We start from the raw sequence: 26,909 nt of genomic DNA on the forward strand, positions 1-26,909 counted from the left end.
CTCTGGTCGATACTGTGATGTATCTGTCTGGACTGTTAAACGTCTTCTTTGGTTTTATCTTCAGTAAAGAGTCTTCTCTTGATGCACAGACTAGATGTTGATGCTGAAGTGAGAAACGTGTTACTGAGGAATTATAAATAAGTAAATGGGGAGTTTGAAAATATAAATTGAAGGGCACTGGTACCCTAGTGGATAGTCTGCGCGCCCCATGTTAGGAGGCTATAATCCTCAAAAAGGACGTCCAAGGTACGGATCTATATAAGTTGATAAATACTGATCTTGGAAACTTAAACCTTCTTCCATTTCTATATTTTAATTCAAGGACAGAATGTTATGTTTTTTAACAAAGAGCATGAAATTGTCCCATTTTAATATATCTTATAATACAAAGAAAACTGAATATTTCTCTTTCAACATCTTCAAGTAACATCTTCAAATAGCTTGTTTCGTTTAAGCCATGCACACTACAAACCAAAGATACTAGTTTGCTACACTAGAAGAGAAAAATAACAGAAAAATCTTCATCATTATCATTTCTGCCTGAAGAATTAGATAATCAAAGGTGGCTCTGGGTTATTGTTGTGTGTGTAAAGTAAACCACCAGTGTGTCTGACATTAGCAGCACTAGCTAATGCATTGTTTGTTACTGAGAAGTGGAAAAAGTAGGTCTGTGCTCTAAGAAGTTGTTTTTATTCGATTCCTACAAAGCCAAAACTTTAATAATAGAGCCCTTTTTCAGTCTGCAAACACAATGACTGAAACTATTCTGTGTTTGTTTAGAATATATCTTTCTTGTCATTGCTATAATAACAACGAAAAACAGTTTAGCAGCTCGTCGTCAGTGGCAGTGCAATTCTTCTTCTCTTGTCAAGACACTTTCCCTCTTTGAGAATTCAGTGAGAGTTTTGGATCGGGCTGGAGCCTCTAAATGACGGATGTCTGCTTTCTCAGTGTCTAACTCACCAGACTAAACCAGCTATTAGTGGCTGTGAGTGGCTGTTGGCTGTAATTAATCTGACCATTTTCGCAGTCTGTGTTAGACTGGCAGTCAAGATTTGTTTTTTTCTTCTGGACCACAAATACTGTATAGTAGTAGTTGTAGTTTCTGATGAGTTGTTCTGGTATTTTAAAGCCTGTGCTCTGTTGTGCAATCTTCAATCTGTAATCAGATATTTATTCAGAGTGTGAAAACATTGCAGAGAGTTTCACTTTAAAGATCTGTTTGGAAAGGAGTGAGATGTATTTTTAAACACGAGACAGTCAATAGAGTACTTCTTTTGAAACTACCAGACTCAAATGACAAAGAAAAATCATTTTAACCTTCAACACGCGTGCGGTGCCGGATAGCCTAGCGGTTATGACGTGCACCTCATGTACAGAGGTTATAGTCCTTGTCGCATCGACCGTGTGTTCGAATCTGACCTCTGCCCTTTGCTGCATGTCATCCCCCACTCTCTCCTCCCAACATTTCCTGTCTCTCTTCAGCTCTCCACCATTAAAGGCAAACAAAAAAAAAAAGCCCAAAAAACATCAACCACAAAAAAAGTTGCAACACGTTGGACTTTGCTTGTCTGTCTCAACCGGCTTTTTCGCAATTTCTTTTGTCTGTTTTTATCAGATATTGTGTCAGGTCGGCACTTAACGTTTCAAGCAAGTCCACAAACAAAATGATCAATGCAGAGGTACACCATTAGCTCCTGTGTTCTGTTTGTCAATAGAGTCTGGGGGCTTTAAAAAGAAGATTGAGTTAGCTGTTTCTCTTATAAGAAAAAGCATTGTGAAATAAATGAGGGACCTCTTTATGAAGGAAATCTTTCTGTGATGTTGTTGTCAATAATCAGAGCTTTTTCAGTGGCAAAAACGTTTTGAGCCTCAGAGTCATTTTGACCCCTAAATATCACAACATTTTGCATGCTAACAAAGCAGTTTTTGATATTAAACTATTGAATCTTTAAACGAGTGAAAGCTAATTATTTATTGTATTAAACATGTGCTGAAGAAGAGACGTTCAATCACTCTTCTACCCTAAAATCCTGAAAAGCAGACTGCTGCTGCTGGGCGGTATGATTTGACAGATGCCGGAGACGGAAGCGGTCGGGTTCGAAGCGTTTGATTTGAAAAACATAAAAAAAGGTGACTATATGGTCTGACTCTGACATAAAGATATCTTTAATGTAAAAAAAGGAGGCAGAGAGAGAGAGCTGCAGGAGTGAAGTGTGAGCAGCCTCCTCAGGGCGTCCGTCTGTACTCAGGCTCATAACAGAGACTGAATGCTTTCATCACAAGAGAACTTCTTTTTAGAAATGCAGCGCAGACACTCTCTCTGAGTTTCTTTTTAAGAAGTGCTCCCTGCCAGAGATGAACAGATATTCTCTGTATGATGCACCTCATAAACCAGTCTGTCAGTAAGCAGCACACAGGACTTACTTTGGAGTACAAGACCCTTAGACAACTTGCGTTTACCATCACCTGTGACAGGATGTTACATAACATTTTAGGGCACTCCTACTTTAATTTCAGTCACCTACGGTCATTAAGGATAACAAAGGGTGATTCAAATGCTGGGAGGAGAGAGTAGGGGATGACATGCTGTGAAGTGCAGAGGCAAGATTCAAACCCACAGCTGCTGCAATGAGGACTATAGTCTATGTATCAATCAATCAATCAATCAATCCTTATTTCTGTGGCACCAATTAAGCGTTTAGACGCTTTACAGACGAGCATGTAAAAGACCATTGAGACCACGAGACCACCATGTACTCATTGTTTATAAAATGGGATGGGGAGGGAGATGGGATTATATGCAGGAAGGATTTCTCCTTTGTATTCCTCACGTTCCTGTTGTCCACACTTCCTCGCTGAGTTGGAGGTTGGAGGTTGGAGACTCGAGAGCCCGGCTTCTGCTGCCAGGGCAAGGCCTCCTGAGCTTCTAACTGATAAACATCCGGCGCCCCCAATTACTGATTGTTTTCAATAAATCCAAATACATTTTTAGTTGTTTGAGGGGTAAATGTTTTTTTTCAACCCTGAGTGGTGTGTGCATACAAAGCTGCATCATCACAAAGGGGAGGCCTTGTTGTATCCTGACAGAGGCTTAAAGAGAGGTTAACCCCGGGGAGAAAAGAGCTAGAGTTTGCTCTTTCAGCTGGAACACATGTGAAATATAATGCAGACATTGATGTAATGGTACGTTCTGTCTCAACTTCGCCCGTCCTTACACAGTCACAAGGCTTTGAAGTAAGTTACAATAATTGAAAAGACATAATCACAATAAAATAATGATTAATTATAAAAGTGTTCTTGTCTCCTTGTTCTGCTCTGTGAGAACAGAGAGGACTCCCTGTGACTTCACACCGTGAAGACAAAGTTAGTCGTTCAGTTACTCAACACACTCCAGTGCTGCAAACCTCTGCTTTCACCATCGTTCCTGTGTCCTCCTTTAGAAAGAATGAATCACCGGCTGAGCTTCACGACTCTGCCTGTTAGCCTTGCTCGTCTGATACTGATCGTGCAGGTTCATGTTCAACTGAGGACTGGATCGTCTTAGGATGATCTTGTTAACGCTTTTTTCAATTATTTACGATACTTTGTTTGTGACCTGCTGTATTTATGATTAGCAAGAGGAAAATCATCAGTGTTGTTCAAAGATGTGACGAGCATATGTGGTGCCATAATGTCTGATGTCTGAAAGAGGATTTGAGCTGAAACCGTTTTTTTGTCAGTGTGTGGAAACAAGTTCTCACCTCATCGAAATGATTTAAAGAAGCTGAAGTGCATCGTCCACCGCGAAGTCTTCATCAGTCACATATTCCTCACTCTTCTCTCCGTCTGCCAGTCTTCACCAATTTGACAATAACTGAGGGTAGTTGACTGCTCGCTGCTGCTCCAACAGTGGATTCAGAGCTTCATCTGATTGGTGAAAGGTTCACGTGGGCATGTGTGGATGTCTGTGCATGCATGGTAAACAGATTCTTCTCATTGGTTGCGATACATAAAAAGTATTTTGCAAGATGATGAAATAGTAGTTTATTGTGCAGCCTTAAATTTGCGGCCGCAGACAAATAGAATCTGTCTTTTTAGTGGAGATGTTGTCATCTCTGGTTAGAGTGTGATGTGGTTACATAAAGAGACGAGCAGTGTAAGGCAAGCAACTTCAAACAGACTAGCCGGGCTGCATTGCATTTAAAAATGCATCTGTAAAAATATGAGCATGATTAGAAGGTAAAACACAGGAGGTGTAATGATTGTGGTTGGGAGGAGGGCAGTAATGAAAAAAGGACACATGGGTACAATAAGACCAGACGCAGAACACACTGAGCAAAGCTGGTGGACGAAGAGCTGCGTGACATCCAGCCAAATGTTCCTTCTTGTGATTAGAGGTTCATCGCTTTGTTTTCTGCAGCAGCTCTCCTTGGTGAATGTTAGAGATGAAGCACTTTTTGAAAATGGCTTCTCTTTCTGTTGTAACAGGTGTTACTGCAGGATTTTAAAGGCTGTTGTATTTGCATTGTGGTATGTTTATGGAGCATTCATCTTTTCTTTTCTTTTTTTTTTTTTTTTTAAAGATTTGTTTTTGGGCTTTTGTGCCTTTATGGAGAGAGATAGGACAGTGGATAGAGTCGGAAACCAGGGAGAGAGTGGACATTGATTTTGTACTTTTTCTTAGTTTACCAGACTATGACTCAATTATTGGTCACAAACAAATTATATTCTTTCTGATTTTGCTCCTTCAAAGGTCAAATTTCATAAATCAAAACTTATGCACCTGCTCACACCAGCTGTAAACTGAATCAAAGCTCATTTTACAGAAAGGATAGAGAGAACGATCTGCTCGCCTCTTCTTCTTGCCAACACGAGGCACATCAGGCAGGACTGAAGCTACAGGTCTGGGATTGCTGGTGTTTATAATCTGAAGTTGAGTGGTAGTGGGGCTAGCAGTAGAGGTGGGGAGAAAAATTGATGCATCATAGCAATCGCAATATTTTGCGTGCCGATCTTATATCGTCTCATGGCCGCAAAGTATCGATATTTCTTTTATATTTATAGCAAATGAAGGGGTTGCACAATTCATTTGAACATGTTGCATTGTTAAAAGTTAAGTTGGATTAGACTGAAATACTAACAGTTCAGATTGTGAGGTGCACGCAGCCTTTTACAGAGTTTGACTTTGATCACAGTGTCGTCAGTCTGTGGGCTCGACTCTCATTGTGTAGAAATAAAAAGACTGAAGTGAGATGAACAGACTGAGAATGTTTTCTTATTTGACAGAACAGTTCTTGATTTAGTTTCATGTTGTGGAAATAGTAACCAGTTAAACAAGTTAAATCTCAACATATTGTATCTCAATTCTCTGCATATCGCAAAATGTTTAAAACAGCAATAATAAGTACGGTGATAAAATCGTATCTTGGGGCTTCTGGTGATTTCCACCCCTTGCTATCAGTCACATTATTGATGCTTTTTTTTTGTCACACATTAGAAATGTATTTAATGAAGGGTATGCAGCTGCATGTGGCAAACTTCCCCTTCTAATCTTATCTGAACATGAACCCAAACGGCTTCCTGCTTTAGAGGTTAAAGAAACGTTACTTCTTTTGTGTGTGTGCTTTCATATAGCAAAGACACATTTTTAAAAAAAAACCTCGATGTGACAGTCTGCTATCTTCGCCTGTCTGTGTTTTAGAATCATCTATGATGTCATTAAACTTGCCCTTTTAGCTATTGGACTGTAATTGTGGAGCAGGCCTCGATGAGTACAGTGAGCAGGAAGTGGGACATGATGTCGCCCGCTGGCTGGTGGGGCAGATTAGTGGATGAAGGGATTAAAACTAAAACCTTTTTGGTGAAGGGATTCCCCTGGTGCTCCCTGGATAGTCTGCCTTTTAGTGGACATAGAGAAGAATGAAAGTGATGCATTTCACGGTCACATTTTTAAAACAATGGCAGAGAAGACAATAAGAACAACGAGCATTGGGTATGCCAATATATTAATTTAGGCAGAGCGATCTATTGTTTTGTTGTCTTTGCATTCTTTAGTATGAACACAGCAGTTCCAGTGTTCAAGGCTCATTCAGTCATTTTTCTCCTGTCAAAACGTTGACAGTCTTTGTGAGTCTGAAAAGTGGGAGAGATGTTCACTTCTAATTTTTTGAATTGAACACTACAATATGAATAACAAACATGGTACAGTACACAAAGAAAACTATGAAAGCAGTTGTGGAAGGTTGTGGGTTCGATCCCCAGCTCCTGTAGCCACATGTCAGATGTGTCCTGAATTTCTCCCTCTGCTTATCTACGTAGTTCACACAGGAGGCCAATTTGTTCTTGACATTCATATTATTTATCACTGACCGGGTTAGGGTTTGACCGCACACTACGTACTGCGGCCTGTGCTCATTCTCTGTGCCACTCCAAAAGAATCCAAAGTGGACGTGACTCGAGTCATATGTCGTTGACTTCAGTTTCTGCTGTGCTCCTCGATTTATCCACCGCACTTTCTCGTTTGGAGCCCCAAATGTAAAAACATTTTTTTATCTGTTTTATTTGGTTTCCTCCGCTGGCCATTACAGCTTTGCTTGTCAACCATTGGTTTTGTACATCTTTTATTTAAAGAATCCAAAAATCAGAGACTCCCTCATAAGAGACTCCCAGTGTACCACAAGAGGGATCCTGTGTACCTCCAGTGGTACTCGTATCTCAGTTCGACAGTGAATGGTGTAGACAGTGCTTTGAGGAGCTTGTGAAGCTGCTGAACGCTGTGTGGGACAAAGGATGTGGTGCCTCCTTGTTTAGTCTGCATCCTGCACATGTTGTACCTTTTACTAAGAGAATCAGTGCATTCAGACCAAAGGTGGGTCTGATAAGAACCTGTGAGATAAATTCAAGGTGCACTGGTCACTCACTATTTTAACAACCCGCTCTGCAGAATATAATAAGAGTCGCTGCTGGATGCTGTTACGTCCGCTTGTTTGAATGTTTAACATCGAGTTCTAATCCTTCATTTTGTTCCTCTGTTTTCTGCAGAACCCCGACATGCTGACGAGGAAGATAAAGCTGTGTCACATCAACGCCCACATCACATGTCGTCTGTGTGAGGGCTACTTGATCGACGCCACCACCGTCACCGAGTGCTTACACACATGTAGGTCCCCCCCCCCTCACACTAAAACTCTTGTCGTCCTATGTTTGGTTTTCCTTCTTCCTGTCAGCTGTTTTCTTGTTTTTTTATCTCCTCTCTCTTTGTTTATTTGACACCTCGGCTGTGTTTGTCTCCGGGGGGGATTTCCACGTTCAAAAGGTGTTGCTCTCAGGATTTATCCCTGATGGGAAGAATCCTGGAGGCGGAGTGATGCCTCTGTGATCCGCGCAGCCTTGTTTTGGTGCTTTGTTTTGACTTAAAGCACCACCCTCTCTGTATCATCCGTCACAGCAGCAGAGATGAAGTGCCCGACGTCTCTGTTGGTGGGGTCGAGGGAGTTTCAGGCCCCCACAACCCTGAATCACCACGTGTCTCTGATTTTATTTATTTATATCTTCATATCAGCCATCAAACAAGCTTTAGCTATCATAGTTTAAATGTAATTGAAATGATTTTTGAGTCTTTAAACCTGAAGTAAACACACTCCGGCTGTCAGCGTCAGGTTATCTGCACGTTTATGAGCTCTCATAAGAAGCTGAGAAGATGTCAGTTCTCGTTCATGCAGTGCCACATCATTAGCGGGATGTTTGCATAAAGAAGGATAATAAAGTCTGCATCTTCAGTGACAGTCAGAACAGTCTGGTAAAAGCAGTCACTCCCATTCAAACATCTGAAGCCTCAACGCTCGTTAAGTTCTCTTCAAAACACACCATGAGTTTCAGGTTACATCTTAAAATATAAACAGAGAGGAAACCACATGAAACAGTCGCTCAGTTTGTGCAAATCAGAACTTAAAATAGAAAGCCTCAACGAGCCCTCATGGAGCACATTTTCTGTTTTTATAAACCAAACATTTAATAAACATTATTATCAGAACATTAACACAACAATTGGAGTGTTGAAATGGGTTTCCAAAGCTGAATCTGCAGCCAATTTCATGAGAGAGCAAGTCATTGAAGCCTGTTAAGCTTTTCATTCAAAGGTCCTTCTGTGCTTTCATTTCTGAACATCTTTAGAGATGAATTAAATCATTAAAACTGGTTTATTTTGATCCTTTTTTAGGAGCTACAAAACTCTTTACACAAGCGAGAAATGGAAAAGGGAAATAAATACTATTCATATATAAGAGTGTATCAACATATAAAACGCCAACCAAAAACTATGAAAGTTTAACTTGCTTTCATCTGACGGCTGTCCGCCTTAAATAGTATTTTCTTTTCGAAACAAAACCGGTCTGTAAACATGTTTATTTCTGCTTTAAACAAAAGGGCATTTTAAAGGAAGAATGTGCGACTTTTTGATCCAATAGAGGTCGCCCTTGAGCACAAGCATGAAACCAAAAACTAGTCCTTGATTAAAACAGCATTATACACAAGGCCGTCCCGTTCATGTAAACACGATGTAAACACGGCTCTGACAACAACACAACTGGAGGGACTCACTCTCCTCCCCTCATTGTAGACAGTCATGACTCATAGAGACATTTACACAGGATATTCTGGATTTCTGTTGTTTTATGTGTAAAATGTCGCACATTCTTACTGTAATATAAGACCTAATAGGGCTTCCAGGCCTTACGCAGGCTGCCTCAAGTGGACACTCGAGAAACTGAAGTTTTTTTTTTTAACTTCACCATTGGCTTCATTTTTCAACACTGGACGTTGCTGCCTGGTTCTGTCCTATATTTGTAATTTTTCAACACTTTATGAGTCACTGAGTTGAAAAGCCTCGGCCTGATTACCTCGTTTGTGGCCTTAAATACCCTTTAATGCTGATAGCTTAGCTCAAACTGGTGGCTTCACAAAGTACCAAGCTCCTGTTGTGAAATCCCAATTTATTATTGAAAGCAGTCTGTGAATATTGAGCCTCGGGGCATCTCACTCACGCTGAGTCTGGAGCGGTTTAATCGAACTGGACTCGTTTATTCCTGGTACACAGTGTTGGTGAGAATAATCAAAGCAAAATGTAGTGTGAACCAATATGCTGCTCACTGGAGGAAAGAGGCTGAAGAACACGTTTCTTTTTCCCATTCAAAGGGAGAAAAAAAGCTCACCTAACCAGAGAGTTTGTTTTTTGTCTTTTCGATACATAAAAGCAAAATCATCTCACGTGATGTTTGCAGAAAAAGCAGTTTTCATTTTCCCCAAACCACAGACTGAACTAGAGACTTGGATAGAAACGGGAGCATGCAGCGTTCAAAAAACAAAAAACCCAGACAGTGTAATGACTCGTCTGTCCACCAGAGGGCAGTGTTCCCTTACAGATGAGAGCTTTTGTCTCTCTCTCTAGTCAAGATGCTCTGATTCCTCTGTTCACATAAAAAAAAAAGACGGCTCGTCTGTTGAAGAATTGAGACAAAGAAGAGATTCTCATCACGTCACCATTGCAGCTGCTCCGACAGACGGAGCTCCTCTGCAAAAACACAAGAGAATGCAATAAAAAACGTCAGGTGGAGGCTGACATTCAGTGAATCAGAATAAACTATGTTCTTCATTATGCCGAAGAAGGTTTCTTAAGGTGAACGTGTTTGGGCATCACTTTTTATTTGACTTCTGTCATCCAACATGTGCAGAATCTTCATAAACAACCACATGTCACTGAGTTTCCATGTACAGTCTTTATATCAGTCAGTAAATTAAGAAATAGATTCATAAAACAAAAATCTCCAGCCTCTTTCTTTTGATTATTTGCTGCATTTTTGTGTTTTCTTTGTTGTAATCTGTCAGTCAGAAACCTTGACTATGAGACACTGAGGAGTGCTGCTCTTGACCATTTGATACACAACACTGATTCAGTCATAAAACTAAGATCGGGCACAGTGATCAGTACTGGTTGTTGTAGTTCTTTAGTGATGCTTTGGACAGTACATACATAAATTAAAAGGTATTAAACATGATAATAAGCATGAAACAATCAACTTTGTGTCCAAATCAAGGTGCTGAAAACAGTGAGTACAGATAAAATATAGTATCATTATATCTACATTTTAAAATCTCAGCTGATGATGTCACCACTGCAACACGTACACCTGTACAGAAAATCAGCAGCATTGCAAACTGATTTTCAATATGTACACATAAAACATTTAGATAAGGGTTTTTCTATCATTTAAAATCTGAAAACAAGAAGTAATCTGACATCTTATACTGTGAAATGAAAATGTAGATTAATATGTAATATTGTCTTTGATTGACAAACAAGGTATCATAGACTGACTTTCTTAATTACCTCAGATATTTAATGTATGTCGTGCACTCCTCTCCTGTTCTGACGTGTCATGTTTCTTATCAGCCGTCTTGTTGATATGATAAATATGTTGTTGAACAGCTGATATCAGCTGCAGTTTTGTCTGCTGGGTTCTCGTTAAGAGACACTGACGATGATGTTTATGAGAGATTTTTAAAAGCTTTAATGTGTGGTTGAGTTTTTCTTTTCTTACATCATCAAGAGTTTAGCAGCAGTCTCAGAGATGTTCTGCCTAATTTCACATCTTAAACATGAATCTGAAAACCTTTACTATTCCACAGTTTAATTGTTACCTAAGGCTTCGTTAATAATCCTGTACCCTTGAGAGTGACCACATCTCTCCCCTGTGTCTGTGTGTCTGTGTGTCTGTGTGTCTGTGTGTGTGTGTCTCTTTGTGTGTGTGTGTGTCTTCAGTCTGTAGAAGCTGTCTAGTGAAGTATCTGGAGGAAAACAACACGTGCCCCACGTGTAGGATTGTTATTCATCAGAGCCATCCACTGCAGTACATCGGGTAAGTGAGGGAGCTGCTGCAGAACACATACTCGTACACATACACACACACACACACACACACACACACACACACACACACACACACACACACACACACACACACACACACTGTTGTTTGTCAGGGGTCCATCAGTGAGCAGGGAGCTGCTGGCTGCCACTGGGAGCATCAGCAGAGCTCTGACAGTAAAGAATAAACTATCCAGGAACAAAGTGCTGCCGGTCTTTCTGTGGTTTATATTTTTGCTCTTCTGCTGGGAAAAAAAAGCCCCAAACATCTGCCGAGGGGAGTCTGTACTACTGTGTGTTTAAATAAGGAAACAGACGTTAAAAATATGTTCCTGCGTTTGAACACATTTTTGTAGTCAAACAGATAATGCAGCTTTGACTCCCCACATATAAAGAGGATGTTAATAAAATATTTGGTTATCAGTTTCATCCCATATCTTTGTTCTATATGAGCCTGTGAAGGTCTCTGCTCATTTGGCGTCACACTCCAGTAAAAAAAAAAAAAAGGGACAAGTAATTAACACATTAAGTAAAAAAAATCAATAAAATCAGTCATTCCTAAAAAAAAAAAAAAAAAAAAAAAAAATCATCATCAGTAACAGATTTTGTGCACCCAATGATAAATATGGTTACCTAGGTGCTCCAGATTACGTGATTGGATAAATGTGTGTGTGTGCTTTCATGAGGTCTTCATGAGCCATCAAATTATGAGAGGAGAGAAGCAAAGGAATTATATATTAAAACCCCACACATATTCAGAATGATATTTGTTTTACACATCATTTACTTAACCTGCTAGTGGAGGCAATAAAAAACCAGGTTTCTTGAAGAAAATAACTAAATTTGACACAGACACATGTTGCATAAAAGTTCCAGTAGATTTGCACTTTCTCTTTTCAATCATTGATTACTTCCAATGAAAACCAAGCAGTAGTAGAAGAAGTTAGATTTTTTAAAGTCAACTCTTCTTATTGTTTAAAGAAGTTCTCTCTGCCAGACTGAATCCTCTTGTTGTTGTTCCTCCCCTCGGTGCACTCATGCTTTAATGTCTTATTAATGCGCCGCCCAAACTTAATGTGGAGCAGCTATTTAGTCATTAGCGTCTCTAAACTGTGCTGCCTGCGCGCTCATTGTTTGGCAGGAAAGGCTCCATTTCAAACACATTAGCTCCGCACACAGCAGCTGCTTTTTTTGCCTCATTGTTTGCAGGAAATTGAAGTCGATGGAAAACATCACAGTTGATTTGAAGGGAAGACAGCCCACAGACGACACATTAACTCGTCTTCCCTTTCAGGAAGATTGATCAAAGTTGATGCTTGAGATTGAACTCAAATCAAGTCCGAGGCGTCTCCTAAAAGAGAATTGACTCAGCAGAACTAATCGTTCCTTTTGTACTGTCGAGTGTGGATTTAGTTGATGGATTTAATCCAATTTTTTACTTGAAAGAACTCTGCTTATGACAAGAAAACCAACACAGCATCATATTTAGTGGTGTGGCCTGCAGACAGCCTGAACACTAGAGTATGTGTTAGCCACAGTAAAGATGAAGGATGAAAGATACAGCACCTGGGAGTTAATCTGTGCATCAACTCAGGTATTTAGATTATACTTCAGCTTGCTGTGAAATGTATAAACAGACTTTCTTGCCAACATTTCCTACAAAATGAGTAATAACAGCATCTCCTCCATGATTTTCTGATTCTTTATTTAGATTTTAGGTTATTTCCTTTTTTTTTTTTTTGCGGTTTAGTTGATTTCATCTTCTAGAGATTCTAAAGAAAAGGTCCCTTAGTTAAGACAAATGTGTTTTGCACATTGGATTCACTCCTCCATTAAAGCTTTACAGACTTTGATGTAAATTCTAAGGCAACATTGGAGGTTTATCTTAATTAAAGCTGAGCGTGTTTGTGTGGTTTTTGTTGATTTCAGTTGCTGTTAAGACATCCCATCTCTGCTGTGATAAATACCTGCTCTGTCCAGCAGGGGTCAGTGTTTTACTGCACTGTGCAGCCTATTACAATTATCAAACAGTTCAATGAAAAAAGGGGTGACATATTTTCCTCATGTTGTCCTTAATCATAGTGAAACAAAGTAAACATGTTGTGAGTCGTGACTGTAAGCTGACTAGTTGTAAAAAACAACAACAACAACAACATTGTGATGGCAGACCTGAGCAGCACACACGCTGCGCCTGCTTCACCCACAAAGCCTCACAGTGAAAGAGTGTCAGACTGAGCACACGCGGGTCTCATGAGCACTCACATCTTTCAGTCTGGTAGAACATGTGAGTCATGGATCCATGCATGTGAGGTTTAGAAACACAAATATTAAGCAGGGAGGTCACTCTAATAGCTCTGCCAAGATCTGTGGTGCAGATTTTGGCCTCCAAACTATTTTTGAGTGCGCTATTATTTAATTGTAAGCCTCATTTAGTTCTGTTTCCCTCAGGGGCATGCTCATAGCTCACCTGTTGGAGCATTCATCCTGTGTACCAAGGTTGAGTCCTTCCCACAGCAGCCCGGGTTTAATTCAAACTCAGACCCTTTTTCAACAAGTTTTCTCTTTCTTCTTTGTATTATCCGTCTCTCATCTGCTTTTCAACTGAATTAAAAAAAAAAGAACGAGTGGTTTTTTAAATAAAATGGACACAGGGTACATGTGTCTAAAAAGACTTGAGTGTTTCTCCTCAGGCGGCTTTATTTGAGCCCCCTTTGGAGATCTGAGTGGGTAAAGTAATTTGCAAGAAAAGAAAACAAACACAAGTTTAATGTGTGAAATATTAATAAACAACTTTCTTAGATTTTAGATTATTTTGGGGCTTTTTGCCTTTATTGGATAGGACAGTCGATAGAGCGGGAAACCACAGAGAGAAAATTGTGAATGACATGCAGGAACAGAACCACAGGCCAGACTCAGACCAAGGTCGCTCACTTGGAGGTACTTGGCGTCCGTACATGGGGCGTGACCTAACCGCTAGGCCATCTGCGCCTCTAGATTTGCATCGTTAAGGTTATGAAGTTAAGACAAAGACTAGAAATCAAAGCTGAAATGGCCTTTAAATCTTTAGAGCCACCAAATAGATAACATTTGTAAAAAATAACGATTGTTTCAAACAGAAGTTACCAACATCTGCAGGCGGTTTTGTGTTTACATTTTAGACCAACCATGAATAGATAGATGAAGGTACATAATCTATTTCTCTACTTTTCTCTTTTTCAGCCATGACAGAACAATGCAAGACATTGTCTACAAATTGGTACCGGGGCTACAAGAGGGTAAGTACTGTATATAATCTTTCTCCTGGATTCAAACAGTTTATCTTTAACTGAAAACATCTGACGCACCACTGAGTTTATCTTCTGAGATTTTTTTTATACAAAAGTCTTGCTGGCCTTGAAAAACCGAGTGGAGCATCTCTCAGTGCACAAACAAAAACTTATCCGACACACGGTTGAATTTGAAGCTCCGGTGACATCAGTGACCTTGAGAATAAAACACTGTCCTCTCCTTTCTCCTCGTGTTGTGCAGCGGAGATAAAGAAGCAGAGAGATTTCTATCAGAAGTTGGGGATGGAGGTGCCAGGAGACATTAAAGGAGAACTTTGCAACATGAAGACTCATCTAGATCAGCGGAATGGTAAGATCATTTCCCTCGCATGCTCCTTTTGATCTGTTTTTTTTATAAACACTCAGAGGACGTACAGTTTAGTTTTTGTTTCATTCCTCACAAACTCTCGTGGTAAAAAAGAGGAGCCCGGCCCCTGTTAAAATCCAATACGGCACCCTCTTTGTTTTAGTGGCTTGGTTGACCTTGACCTTTAGGTAGTACTTCACAGACGTGGAGGTCACAGCACGCCAAAAGGTGTTCTTGACCTTCATGATGCGATGAGAGTAATGTGTTGAAGTTCCTCCAAGTGGCAGTAGAGATCAATAAATACATTCAAGAATAAGTTTAAAGAAAACACTCCCTACACCATACAACCCAAGTGACGGATGGTTTACAGAAAAGCTAATGTACTGAGTTAAAAACACATTTGAACATACTGAAGCATGAACATGTAATAAAACCACCTTACATTAGTGTGAGTGTGGGTTTAAAGCAGATAAAAGGAAATAAAGGGTACATGTTTGGCCCTGATTTAGATGATAAACAAAGCTGTAAAAAAGACCCTTAAGCATGAAGCAGTGAGATCATTAAGAAGAGATCAAAACAATAAAAAGTGGCTAGATGCTACAAATCAAGATACGAGGAATGAACTTTAACTTTATTGTCTCCATGGGGGAAATTTGTTTTGCAGCCAGTTAAAAACATGAACCGTATACAGAACACAGGAACACAGGCTCAGACATTAAATATACCATAAATACTACATCAGTCATGTTGCCAAGAGAATATAAATCCATCGATAAAACCAAAATGTAATCTTATGTTGAAAGATGTTCAGATAATAAAATCACCTCAAACTGACTGATAGCCGATTAGCCTTCCACATGCACTTTGTCTGAAGTGATGCTTCACTTTGATTGCTTACCATGGGACGTCTGTCACACGTTTGCACTGTTTTGATGTTAGCTATGAATGCTAATCAAACGGCCATCAAGAAATGGTCAGGTAGACACATACCTAGCATAAGTCAGGGTTAGCCGATACGTGACAGCTGCCTCTGTTGATACTGTGATCATTACAATTACACGTAGAAACGATATTAAGGTAAAAACCGTCATTATAGTGTCGGACTCTGTTCTGTTGTCTGGAGTCTTGGAGCCTTTTTCTCATGTCTGGCCTCCTGAGACCCTGCCCCCCCCCCCCCCCCCCCCCCCCCCCCCCTTTCCTCTCCACTGAGAAGGAGGGGGGTTTGTTGCATGCTTACACATACAGTATAGGTGGTGCATATGTGTGAACAAGTAAATCAGAAAGATTTCAGAGGAAGGCTGTCTTGAAATTTTCTAGACTTCTTTTTTTAATGGCGTAAAAGAGATGCAGCTAAGCTTGAAATACAAAGATCCAGTTATTCAGGAAGAAGTACAACAAGACCTTCAAAGACAAGCCATTTCTCTTTGTGTGCAGTTTAACGGCCAAGTTTATTTGTAAGAAACAAAAACACTACAGGCCAGCTTCAATAGCCCTGCTGGGGGAATCTTGAAACACAAGTGTCCATGACTTGGCACGGCTCTGCACGACTAAAGCAGGCTAAATATTACATTTGGAAAAAATTGTCTGTTTCTACTTTTTGGACCAAACACTTTAAAGATGGTGTCACTAACTCCTCAGCGGTGTCAGTGTCTTTCTTCTGATTGTGCTATTTAAGGAATGAAACCCCTCGACTCATAATAAGTGACATTAGATGCACGACCATGAGTAACAGCGGAAGCCATTAAGCAGCAGAAATGAAGGCAATTTGGCCAATCCGAATGAGTCCCCGGCCTACTTGTTGTGCACGACGTCTTTTCAGTAGCAGCCTGCTTCCACAGTGCTGGTGTAAATGTGTGCCCAGAGGGCTGTCACGCTGGCAGGCCTAATCGCTTGCTTAATCCCCCTCTCTCTCTGATTTTGGTAATTAAGGCTCAAATGGAAGTGGAAGTGCTCTCTGGCTTCCTGTGCCTCGATGCTCGAAGACAGGTTTAGCTACAGCCAACACACACACAAACACAAGTACACATACATGTTCAAACTCACACTTTTGTTAGGATCGTTTGTACAGGCGTCAACAGAAATAGAAACCTGGCTGCTTTGCATAATCATTCCTCATCAGTTTGCTGAAAAACCCGTCTGTAGCTGTGGATAGGGATGTAATGTTTTTGGCTTTTGACACACAAGAAAAACCTTAAAAAAAATCAATGTGGTTGCTTTTTATTTCGAGGCTCATTGACCAGAGAGTTTTCTCTCTTGGATCAATAGTTTTGTATTTTTGAAGCTTCTTTTTATACCAGCATGTTGACAGATTTCTCTCTGTACTGATAACTGAATTATGGGAGTTATCTTAATTATGAAGGCAGCTGTCAAACTCGAGCGCAGTTGAGAAAATAATTTGATTGCCTGATCTACTTCCTGCTCCAAACAGAAAGCTACACATCTCTTAGATGATGGTAACGGGACATGTTCAGCCTATCTCAACCTGTACATTTACCTAAACAGAATATTCTTCTGGGTGCCTTCCATCATGAAAACACAGTTATAAGACATGCCATCCACTCAGACATCTCTGGATCTTTTTTTCCAAGGGCAGGATTCAGATAGTTGGAGACAGGGGCGGATCCTCAGGATTGCAGAGGTGGCCTGGGCCCCCTCTTGAAATCTGATTGGCCACCCTGGTTAAAGTAGATATAATCAGAGGAGATGGATTGGATAAATACATGTGTGTGAGTGTGCACACAAACTTCATGCCACCCGTGCACAAGTCAACAAAGTTAAAAAAAATGTCGGTATCTGCTTCTGTTTAGAGATAATCAAAAAAGGATTTTAAAAGGTGAAGTGTTTTTATTGTTTAATCTGGGCCCCTTTTTTTCATATTTTGGGGCCTGAATGACGGAGTGACCCCCCTCACTCTGAAATCTCTCCAGTTATGCATGTCTATAGGATCATGTGTGTGTATTTCAGCCTATGACCTATTAGCTATTACAAGAGCAAAAGTTCTATTTAAAAAATGGGCCCAGGTTTTAAAATTAAGGAATTCTCCTTTAAGACTCCTGCTGTGATAAATGGGATGCAAGATTCAAAATGTATAAATTATGTGGCAGGGTTCCCATGTTTTATTCAATGACTCCCCCCTATTGAAAGGATTGAAGAGCAAACTTTGGTCTGAACTGAATAATTTAAATCAGCCAGATAAAAATCAAAGTCCCTGGGGCTTTTATTTTGAAAAATGTTCTTCATACTTGGTGATGCTTAGTAAGTACCATCAAAGTTTTGATTAAGTTACAGACAGTTTTGGTTTTCTTTTGGGTAAAATATGTTCTACAAAACCGATTTGACATAGGAAGGCTAGGTTGTGAGTTTTCTTTTAGTTGGTGTTTTGTGCAGCTAGGAAGCTTTCGAGTTGCATCCATCCAAACCGACAATTTAGTCCACTCAAAGAAACGGGAACATCATAATAAATCCATGGTCAAAGCTAAAAACATGTTTCAAAGTTCAGCTTGCGCTAAAGTGATACTAGTACGGCCTCCCAACAAAAGGGCTCAAGGCTCAAAATGTGGAGACGGCAACTTATGAAAGGAAGGATACCAAACAAGGTTGTCCAACAATTGTCCCCCAAGCTTTTTATAATTTTCAAATGGAGGAAAACAGACCAATGAAAACAAAGGGGACTGGAGACCCTGACCTCTAACCCTAACCCAAAATGATGAAAAGATGGGAAGGTGCTGGGACTAAACAGGCAATGGACCATTGCATCCAGCGCCTCTCCCATTCTACCAATCCAACCAACAAAACTAAGCTAACTAACAAAAGATCAGAAACAGGACTACCAGAAGTCTCCAGCTTGTTCTAAAACAACAAACTGAAATACAAACAGGTCTCATACTTAAGAACATTTCTAATCTTTGTAATTCATGGGTCCGAGACTTGTTTTAAATGCTCATTGTCTGACAAGAAACTTAGAAGATACACAGCCTTATAGTTGCTGCTGTTGTTTATTGTGAATGGGAAGTTTTCATTACAAGAGCAAAACACGTTCAGTTGTTTCAAAAATCATCGGGCAGAATTTGCATATTCAGTGACACCACAGGGCTTTAAAGTAACTTTTCTTTCGGTAAAGAACATTCCCAGCATGTTTACATCCTTTTTTCCCCTCTCCACTCTTGAGAAAAAAGATGCTCCTCCATTAGCTCCTCCATTAGCTTTCATTTAAGAATGAGAATCCAAAGTGAACACACGGTAAAGCAGAGATCACACAATGCTAACTTCAGGCGACATTTGGGCACTCTGGTAATGTTGCCCCTGCCAGCCATGCTGAACTACATTACACTTAATTAAAGGCTCATTTATACAGAATCCCTTTAGAAATTAAAACTTTCTCCTGGGTCGTCTCTCACCGGCTGAGTTAAATGAATCTTCCTCTGGCATAGAAGACAGAGGAGGACTTCTTAATTCCTCAGAGCTGAATCCAGGGACAGAAATGTTAATGCCGGTGACATTAAGTCCAATGAAAAAGGCAACTTTTTACTTGTAGAAGTAAAATAATTGGATTTCTCTCCCTCTGAACTCCTTTTAAATCTTCAGTGCATACAGTAGAACTGATGCTTTTGAGTTAAAAAAGGAAAATGCTCATCAGAACGAAATCTGCTCTTCTATTTCCCAGCAGTGATGCATTTTGACTTTTCACAACACGAGGAATGATTTATCACATTTTGGCTGACTTATAACTGTAGACCACTCTTGCTGTTTGTAAAGTGTGCACAATAAAGTTTGCCATGGGCAGCCGTTAGCATGTGTTGTACTTTTTAAAACAGTTTAAAACACTTAATTCATTCACCATTTAAACTTCATCGTCAGAAGAAGCGTATTTAGCAATTTAAAGAACGACTGACCATGTTATTCAACGGGCCAGAACTGAAGGACTTTTTAAGATGATTTAAAATGTTTTGAAGGGCATTGCCTTTGGTTACCATTATCCACATTATAATTACTTTATGCCTTTTGAAAAGCTGCAAGTTTGATATTTATTTCTAAAGAAATGTCCACACCAAGGATAAGGGTGTTAAAAACCAAAGAGGTCAGCTGAAGTGAAAACACTAAGAGTAGGAATACCAAAATATTCAGCTACAGGAGAGGCTATTAACTGAATATAAAGATGGATGTTGGGTCTCCACCCGATCCCACTGTAGAAAATTGAAGACAAAATATCCCTGTTAAAGGCGCTTACATGAGGCATGATGGAGCCAGAGTCTTTGCATTGAGAACGGCTGGTGGAGCCGATGTATTTCAGTCCGGTTAATTCTTCCAAACCTAAACAAACATTATCTTACTGATAAAACAGCAAACACAAGAGCGCTAGGTGAGTCAGTTTGAAGCAAGCGCTCACAATTATGAGAGTTTAATGACTCTTGTGTTAGTGTACTCTCTACTCCGCTCTGCTAATCTGGTGCACTAAATTCAACAGGAGCTGTCAATCATGGAGTTATAACCCTCTTCAATTACCGAAGTAAAACTACGCTTCACAGAAAACCTGACACTCAGACATAAATGATCATGACAAGAAGTAACTATAATGACAGAAACCATGTTTGAGAAACATTTTGTTTAATGTATATTTTGTTTTATAGTTTGGCCCTCTTCCCATCTGTCAACATGGAGGGGGTGGGCATTATGACCTGTACGACAACCAACCAGCCAGTAGGGGGAGCTCCAAATGTTTTGGCGTTCACTTCTGGGGTGCTGTCATGTCACAAATCTTTTCAAACAGACTTTGGGAAAGATGACTGGCCCGGCCAAAATGAGCAAAATAATCAGCATAATGTGATATTTGAAAAAAATCCCCCCCAAAAAACCCATTCCTAATAATTTCGGTATTTCACTATCTGGGAGTCTGCAGATAACTATTGCCATGATAAAAGGGACAGAAACCAATGTTTTTTTTTCTATAAAATGCGCACAGAACAAGTTATTTTTTTCGCAAAATACTTCTTGAAATTAGCGAAACAAAAAGGTTGCTTCCCCCATTTTTATAGATTGCCTATTCCTGAGCACTTGAAGCAAGACAGTGGAGGGATATGCTGTAGTGAGTCACTTTCCTCTGTCACAATAATATATAAACTCCAACACACATGGTTAGTTTACTCCATCTTATTCCCAAAGTAGCTTCAGTGTACACCCCTTTGTTGTCTGTTAGAGATCACAAAGAAAGACACCCTTGGACAGACAGACTGCTCACAAATCCACAGACCAAAGCAATCACCCCTTTCCCTCAAACACAAGCTTGGTCTTTATGTCTGTTCGGAGTTGCTTAGATACTTCAGGGTCGTTTGAAGGTGGAACACGACAATAAAAAATAAGCCCGTCTTGATAAGCAATCAGCGAGTGTGACTCAGGAGACGGTCGCCACAGAGACACCAGAACAAGCTCAGACCTTCCCTGGTAATACTCAGGGGAAATGTTGACAGTTAACCTGAAAGAAAATGGTCACAGAGAGGTGAACGCAATCCTGTCTGCAATCTGAGCTAAAGTCAACTGTACTGAAACACACACACACACAAACACACACGAACACGCAGTGTTATTTCATCCAGTATACCCAGGAAGAAAAGACCCATTTCCTTTTATTTTTAAAAGGTTACAGAAAAGCAATACCTATCTGTGTGGTAATATTGTCTCAGCATGGCAATATTATTCTCTGATAACTGAGTTTTGTATCTAAAAATCCAATCCTGCTGTAGAATCACAGGAAACAAGTGAAAACAATAAAGAAATGTATAACATCGGCTGTCCTGGACAACTAAGAAACAGCTTCTTTACACAGATTTTAAGATCTCGAGTGTATGAATGCATTTAGTCTCTGCTGTGAGAGAGCACGACGCTGTGGAAACGTAAACATTTATTTGTTGCAGCTTTGAATGTCTCTCTCTCTTTCTCTCTCTCTCTCTCTCTCCCTCCCTCTCTCTCCTAAAATCCTGCATTGATCGCAATTATCTTAAAATCTTGAGCTGATAATCTAGTGGTCGCGTGTCCAATGTATGGAGGCTGAACTTTTCACAGCGGCCTTGGGTTCAAATCTGACCTCAGCCCTTTGCTGCAAGTAGTCCCCCGCTCTCTCCTCCTAGTGTTTCCCGTCTATCTTCGGCTGTCCTGTCTAATAAAGACAGCAAAAATGCCTTGAAATAACAACAGCCACAGTCGCTGGTTGAGTTGTCTTACTTTTGAGCCCCTGTGTTTCAGACGATCGCTGTGTTTCCCTCTGCCTCTGCAGCTGTGAGTGACAGATGGCCTCAGTCATGAGCGGTACACACACTGTACAGACAATCGACTGTTCGGCCCTTATATTTACATTTAAAAGTCTAGATCCCTCATGTAAGACGACCCCACTATTATCAAGTCAAATCAGGGATAAACACCCCTCCTATAATCTGACCTGAACAGTATTCTGATGATAAGTGGTCCATGTAAACATAACAAGTGTAAGGAGAAAGATATGTGTTTAAAGTTTGTGCATAAATGTATCTTTACATTTAGCTCTGCTGCAGAGGGAACCAGACCTTTATTTTAAATAGAAATGAAATGAAATAATGTGACTGTGTGATTCAGGCTTCCTGCAGCTCCAGACCGAAAGATCTATGAGGTGTTTTATGAAACAGTACCTTACCTTTCTTGCTTCACACGTAACAGCACACACTGTGAATAAAGTCTCTCTTTTTACCGTCTGCTCGCTGGGGATGCTGCTCTCTAATTCCCTCTTCTATCTGCTTCCATTTCCCTGAAAAAGGCACAAACTGCACAAACTCAATTAAGGTGCAGTTGATTCCAGACCTCATGTCGGCTAATCATAATGGGGACGGGCTGCGTTTTTTTTTTTTTTTTTTTTTCCTCGTTAGAAGTCACCATGTATGGGAGACGTGCCCAGACAGCGGATAAGTTGTATAAAGGATGCTCTGACACCCTCGGACATGTAATTGCTTTATAAATGGACCTCTGCAGGAGGCGTTTAATGCTCCAGCAGGCAGAGGCTGTGTAAAGTCTGCAAGGAGACAAACATGCCTGTTTCCATCCGCTTCTGACATGTCTTGTTGTCAACTTTGACATCAGTTAAGCTCAAGTCTCTTTACTTAAGTTAATGAGGAAGATAAGAGAAGCATGCTGCTTCATTACTGATCGGCTGAAGCTAAAGCAGAAACATGCAGACGCAGGTTTAGACCGGAAGTGTCCATTAACTAAACACTAAAGAAATGTTAGTGGTCTAACATCTGTGGGGCAAAAATGTGTTATTATACGTAAGACAGCAGCTCAATGCTCTTCTTCTCTTTGTGTTTTCTGCACAGGCGAAACAAAATCAGAGGAAACGGCCAACAAGGAGGCAGGAGAGGAGAAACCTGAAGAGGACAACGACTATCACCGTAGCGACGAGCAGGTAAGCCCACCAAGATTGACAAAGCAACAAGCATGGTTTTTGAGTTCTTAAAAGCTGTTATCACACATGTACCACTGAAAATGTCTTGAAAATTTTCAGGACAGTTATCCCCAGTTCATTGAGCAGACATAACAATATAGTTTATGGATATGATTCGAGAGATAGTAACATTTAAAGATGCTTGGTAAAACACGGGTATGGCCTACCTGATGCTTCTGCCTTGCTTATCTTAAAGTCTGTAAAACCAAATCTACCAAACACTGACACCTAACACTTCAAACAACTCATTTCTAAAACAAATCCCAGCCCTTTAGCGTCACTCAATAAAATGAGTGGCATGCTGTAAAACCTTGAAACCACAGACACTGAGTGAAGACTCACGGTGTAACACTAACGATTAAAAAAGAGCTGACTGGACCAGCGCTCTCCATCGGTGATGTCGTCTAAGTCACCACTCCTTTTTCACACACTAACAAGAGCTCTCTTTGAGCACACATAGACCCAACCACCGAACTCGAAATGATTTTGTCTTTTCCTCTCTTTTGAATATTTGTGACTTTTCTACACAAAGCTATTGTACACAAACATTGGGATTGTGTCTATTAAGACAGAATAATCTAAGTAAGGGGACAATTATTAATCAGAAACGATCTGCATTGACTAAATACATGTCGAAGTACCGTAAGTGAGAACATGTGTAAAATGTTTTAATTTAGGTCAACCACTCCAGCTTTATCATTGACATGGAAATTAAAAAATCTCTACACACTGTTTCTCTCTTTAAGCAGAGATTAAAGGAAGTAAACTGGATAAAATAATTGTAGGTTACAAAGCAGACTGTCAGGAACAAAATAACTAAAGGGAAAAATACGGTTGGTGATAATTGTGGGTACAATTGCCTTAAAAGCCTGCACATCAATTATTGCCTTTATTAAAGAGAACCCCCCCCCCCCGCCCCGTGTGATTTAGCAGGCTGTTGTACAATCACCGGCTTCTTTTGTCTTTACTGTTTGGGCTTTTTGATTTGTAAAGACAGCACAGCACCACACGTCTGCCATCAGCCGAATGCATTGAAAATGGAAATGGCCATTCTTCATTTGATTTGTATTCTGGCACAATCTCAACCCCTGCAAGATGGAATTAATAATGCAGAGAGAAGATTTATTGTTGTACCGGACAGAAACGCCCTGCCCTGCAATGATGCACATGATGAAACCTTTTTTTTTAAATTCATGTTGCTCATCTTCTATTCATCGTAAAAAATGACACCAACTAAAATGGTGGAAAAACCAACGGAGACGTTTTGAAAAACAAAGCCGATGCTCTCCAAGACGAGCAGCTCTCTTTGCTATGTAGGCAAGCAACGCTGCCACGAAGAGGCTGAAGATCTTGCCCTTTTTGGATTTTTCAGCAGCAGTGCAGAAATGCTTTCTGAATAGCTAATACATCAGCCTGTGTGAGCTGAATGCAGTCATGTCAAATGTCACAGAGGAGGAGGACGAGGGAGGGAAAGAGCAGAGGAATACAAGATGAGGGATGAAAACCGGAGATTTACCAGATAGTGAGAGAAAAGAGCCCTGCTGATGAAAACGCCTCATCACCTGAGGTGTCAAAAAAAATAAGATAGAATGATAATCCCAGGGATCAGTGATGGAGTGATGGAGAAATTGAAAGGGTGAGGTCCCTGGTGATTCCCACCCCTAATGAATAATGACCTATTTCAAGCATATGGCTTCTCAAAATGAAACCACTGATGATGCTATGATCCTTCTCTTTTTTTAGTTTTCAATGCTTTAAGTTTGATTATATATTTGGTAATCACATCCTAAATTCACCCTTCTAATAATGAATGCTTTTTATAATAACATTGTGCAACGTTTAAATAAAAACCAGGCCAATACCAACTTTGGACTGCACTAAATAACACTTTATCCAAAAAATCCATCAATGACTTATGTGTTAAATTGAGACTGTGGACACTGGTGTGTGGCACAGATGCAGATATTTCAAAGACAGACAAATGAAATGCTCTGATATAAAATTAGATACTTTATAAATCCCCAGAAGGGAAAATGTGGGCGTTGCAGCAGCACAAAGACAATAGAAGCAGCAATATCAGGTCACACCTTGCACTCACAGGTCACTCCTGGCAGAAGGACGAGTGGTTTTCTTCTCTAATCACCATCATAGTCTTCTTGACTGGAGGATGAAAAAGGATTTGCTGCTGTGATAACTGTAGCGTCCTGAAATCCTTTCATTAACCTTTAGTTAAGTGTGTAAGAAAAGGTGGTTTGTGGAAGTGCAAACAGTTCCCAGGAACTCATGTTTGTAGACCTTCTCCTGCAGTCTTTCTCTGATATTACATGTGCAGATTACCATTGGATAATGCACAGATCTGTTCGGCTGCAGAGCTCCCACATTTTGTTATGTTCTCTCCAAACTAATGCTGCAGTCTATCCCCAGAACAAAGAAGTCCTTTGCAAAAATCAAGTGGTGCCTAACCCTACTTGTTATCCCAGTAACAAGTAGGGTTAGGTGGTTAAAAAGTACGTTCCTATAGTGCTTGAGGTACTTGTCCTAATAGCAGAGAGAGAGCACTGGGAATAAAACAGCAATTATGATTGTAGGGATACTTGACAAATCGAACAGAAAAGAAAATGTAATATGCAGTAGGAGTAGTGGCAACTAATAGGAATGAAGAAAAGGGAACATCTCCCCCCACCTTTTTTTGTACCAGGCTGTAAACATGTTTATTTATGCTGTAAAAACAGGCATTTTAACATGGGACCTTATGGAGGATTCATGGCCTTTGGAGTTAACCTCAAGTGGTCACTCGAGGAACTGCAGTTCAATTCAGCATCGGCTTAATTTTGTAGCACTGAAGGTTGCTGCTTGAACGGAACCAGCAGTCAAGTGGGCTTGGTTGACTTTGGGGGCACTTCCCTGATGTTTTGTGGACGACCTTTTAGAGTGTAACCTTGTGGAGCAAAGAAGTGCCAGAGGACCAACAACAGAGGGACCACAACAGAGCCACAATTAACCACAGAAACCAACTCTAAATGCAAAGCAGGAGAAAGTGGAGTTTAAGAGTTTTTAGATGTGGTATGAGTCAGGGTCACCTTCAGGCTCTTATCAATTATTGATAAGACCTCAGCAGGGTGAGGAAAGATTGTGTAAATTTATTAAACTCCCGCTATTTTGGGCTTAAAGAGTCTACTTCGGAGGAACTAGATATCGCAGCTTCGCCTCTGAATTATTAATCACTCCTTGTATTCTCAAAGTCTGATTCATCCGAACTCAACACTCGCTCAGAGAGAGACTCAGCTTTTTTCTTTTACACACAAAAAACATGCCGCCTTACAAAAAACCACAAAACCAGCAGATATGTTGCCTCAGACCTGAGAAAGCTTTCAGTAATGAGCCCATAAAAAAGTGAAAAGCTTTCTCAGCGTGACATCAAAAACACACACATGATATTTTTTTGATGTGCCTCACTGTTGCATCAGTCAAAAGTGTGTGTGTGTAGCTGTTTCAGGCTCCATAACGACGTTACTAATGCTCTGTAATGCACTGAAAACTGCTGTCGAGCTGCCGTGGAGTCCAGATCACCACTGAGGCTTTTATATCACATTATGAGCCTCCCTCATCGCCAGCTCCACTGGAAACAGAGATATTACGGTGTTTCTCTTTGCTTATAGCGGGGCAGGTGGTGCACCGAAGCGACGCCAATGTTTACTCAAGAACAGAGATGATTTCCAAGTTTAATCAGAAACCAGCGTAATGTTTGTCTCATAAGAGGGAGAGCGCGAGAGTGTGACAGAAGGACTCCCACAAATAAAGAAGTACATCGCTTCTCTTCCCGTCTGTCTCTGATGTGTGGGGGCGAGAGCTCAGCGGCAGTAATACATTCTGACTCCTGCAACCATCAACTGCCAAAACCACCCACCGTGT

General features: G+C 40.4%; 1 protein-coding gene across 1 annotated transcript in view; it reads left to right on the forward strand.

Moving 5' to 3' along the window:
- Positions 1–26,909, forward strand: part of LOC132982205 (polycomb group RING finger protein 3) — a 63,985-nt gene that overhangs the window by 25,563 nt on the left and 11,513 nt on the right. Inside the window, exons 3-7 of the mRNA XM_061048558.1 lie at positions 7,024–7,141; positions 10,799–10,895; positions 14,123–14,178; positions 14,432–14,539; positions 22,870–22,958. Coding sequence (XP_060904541.1) covers positions 7,024–7,141; positions 10,799–10,895; positions 14,123–14,178; positions 14,432–14,539; positions 22,870–22,958 — 468 coding nt within the window. The remainder of the gene's footprint in view (positions 1–7,023; positions 7,142–10,798; positions 10,896–14,122; positions 14,179–14,431; positions 14,540–22,869; positions 22,959–26,909) is intronic.

The sequence above is a fragment of the Labrus mixtus genome, chromosome 10 (genome assembly GCF_963584025.1).
Source record: "Labrus mixtus chromosome 10, fLabMix1.1, whole genome shotgun sequence".
NCBI classification, from domain to species: Eukaryota; Metazoa; Chordata; class Actinopteri; order Labriformes; family Labridae; genus Labrus; species Labrus mixtus.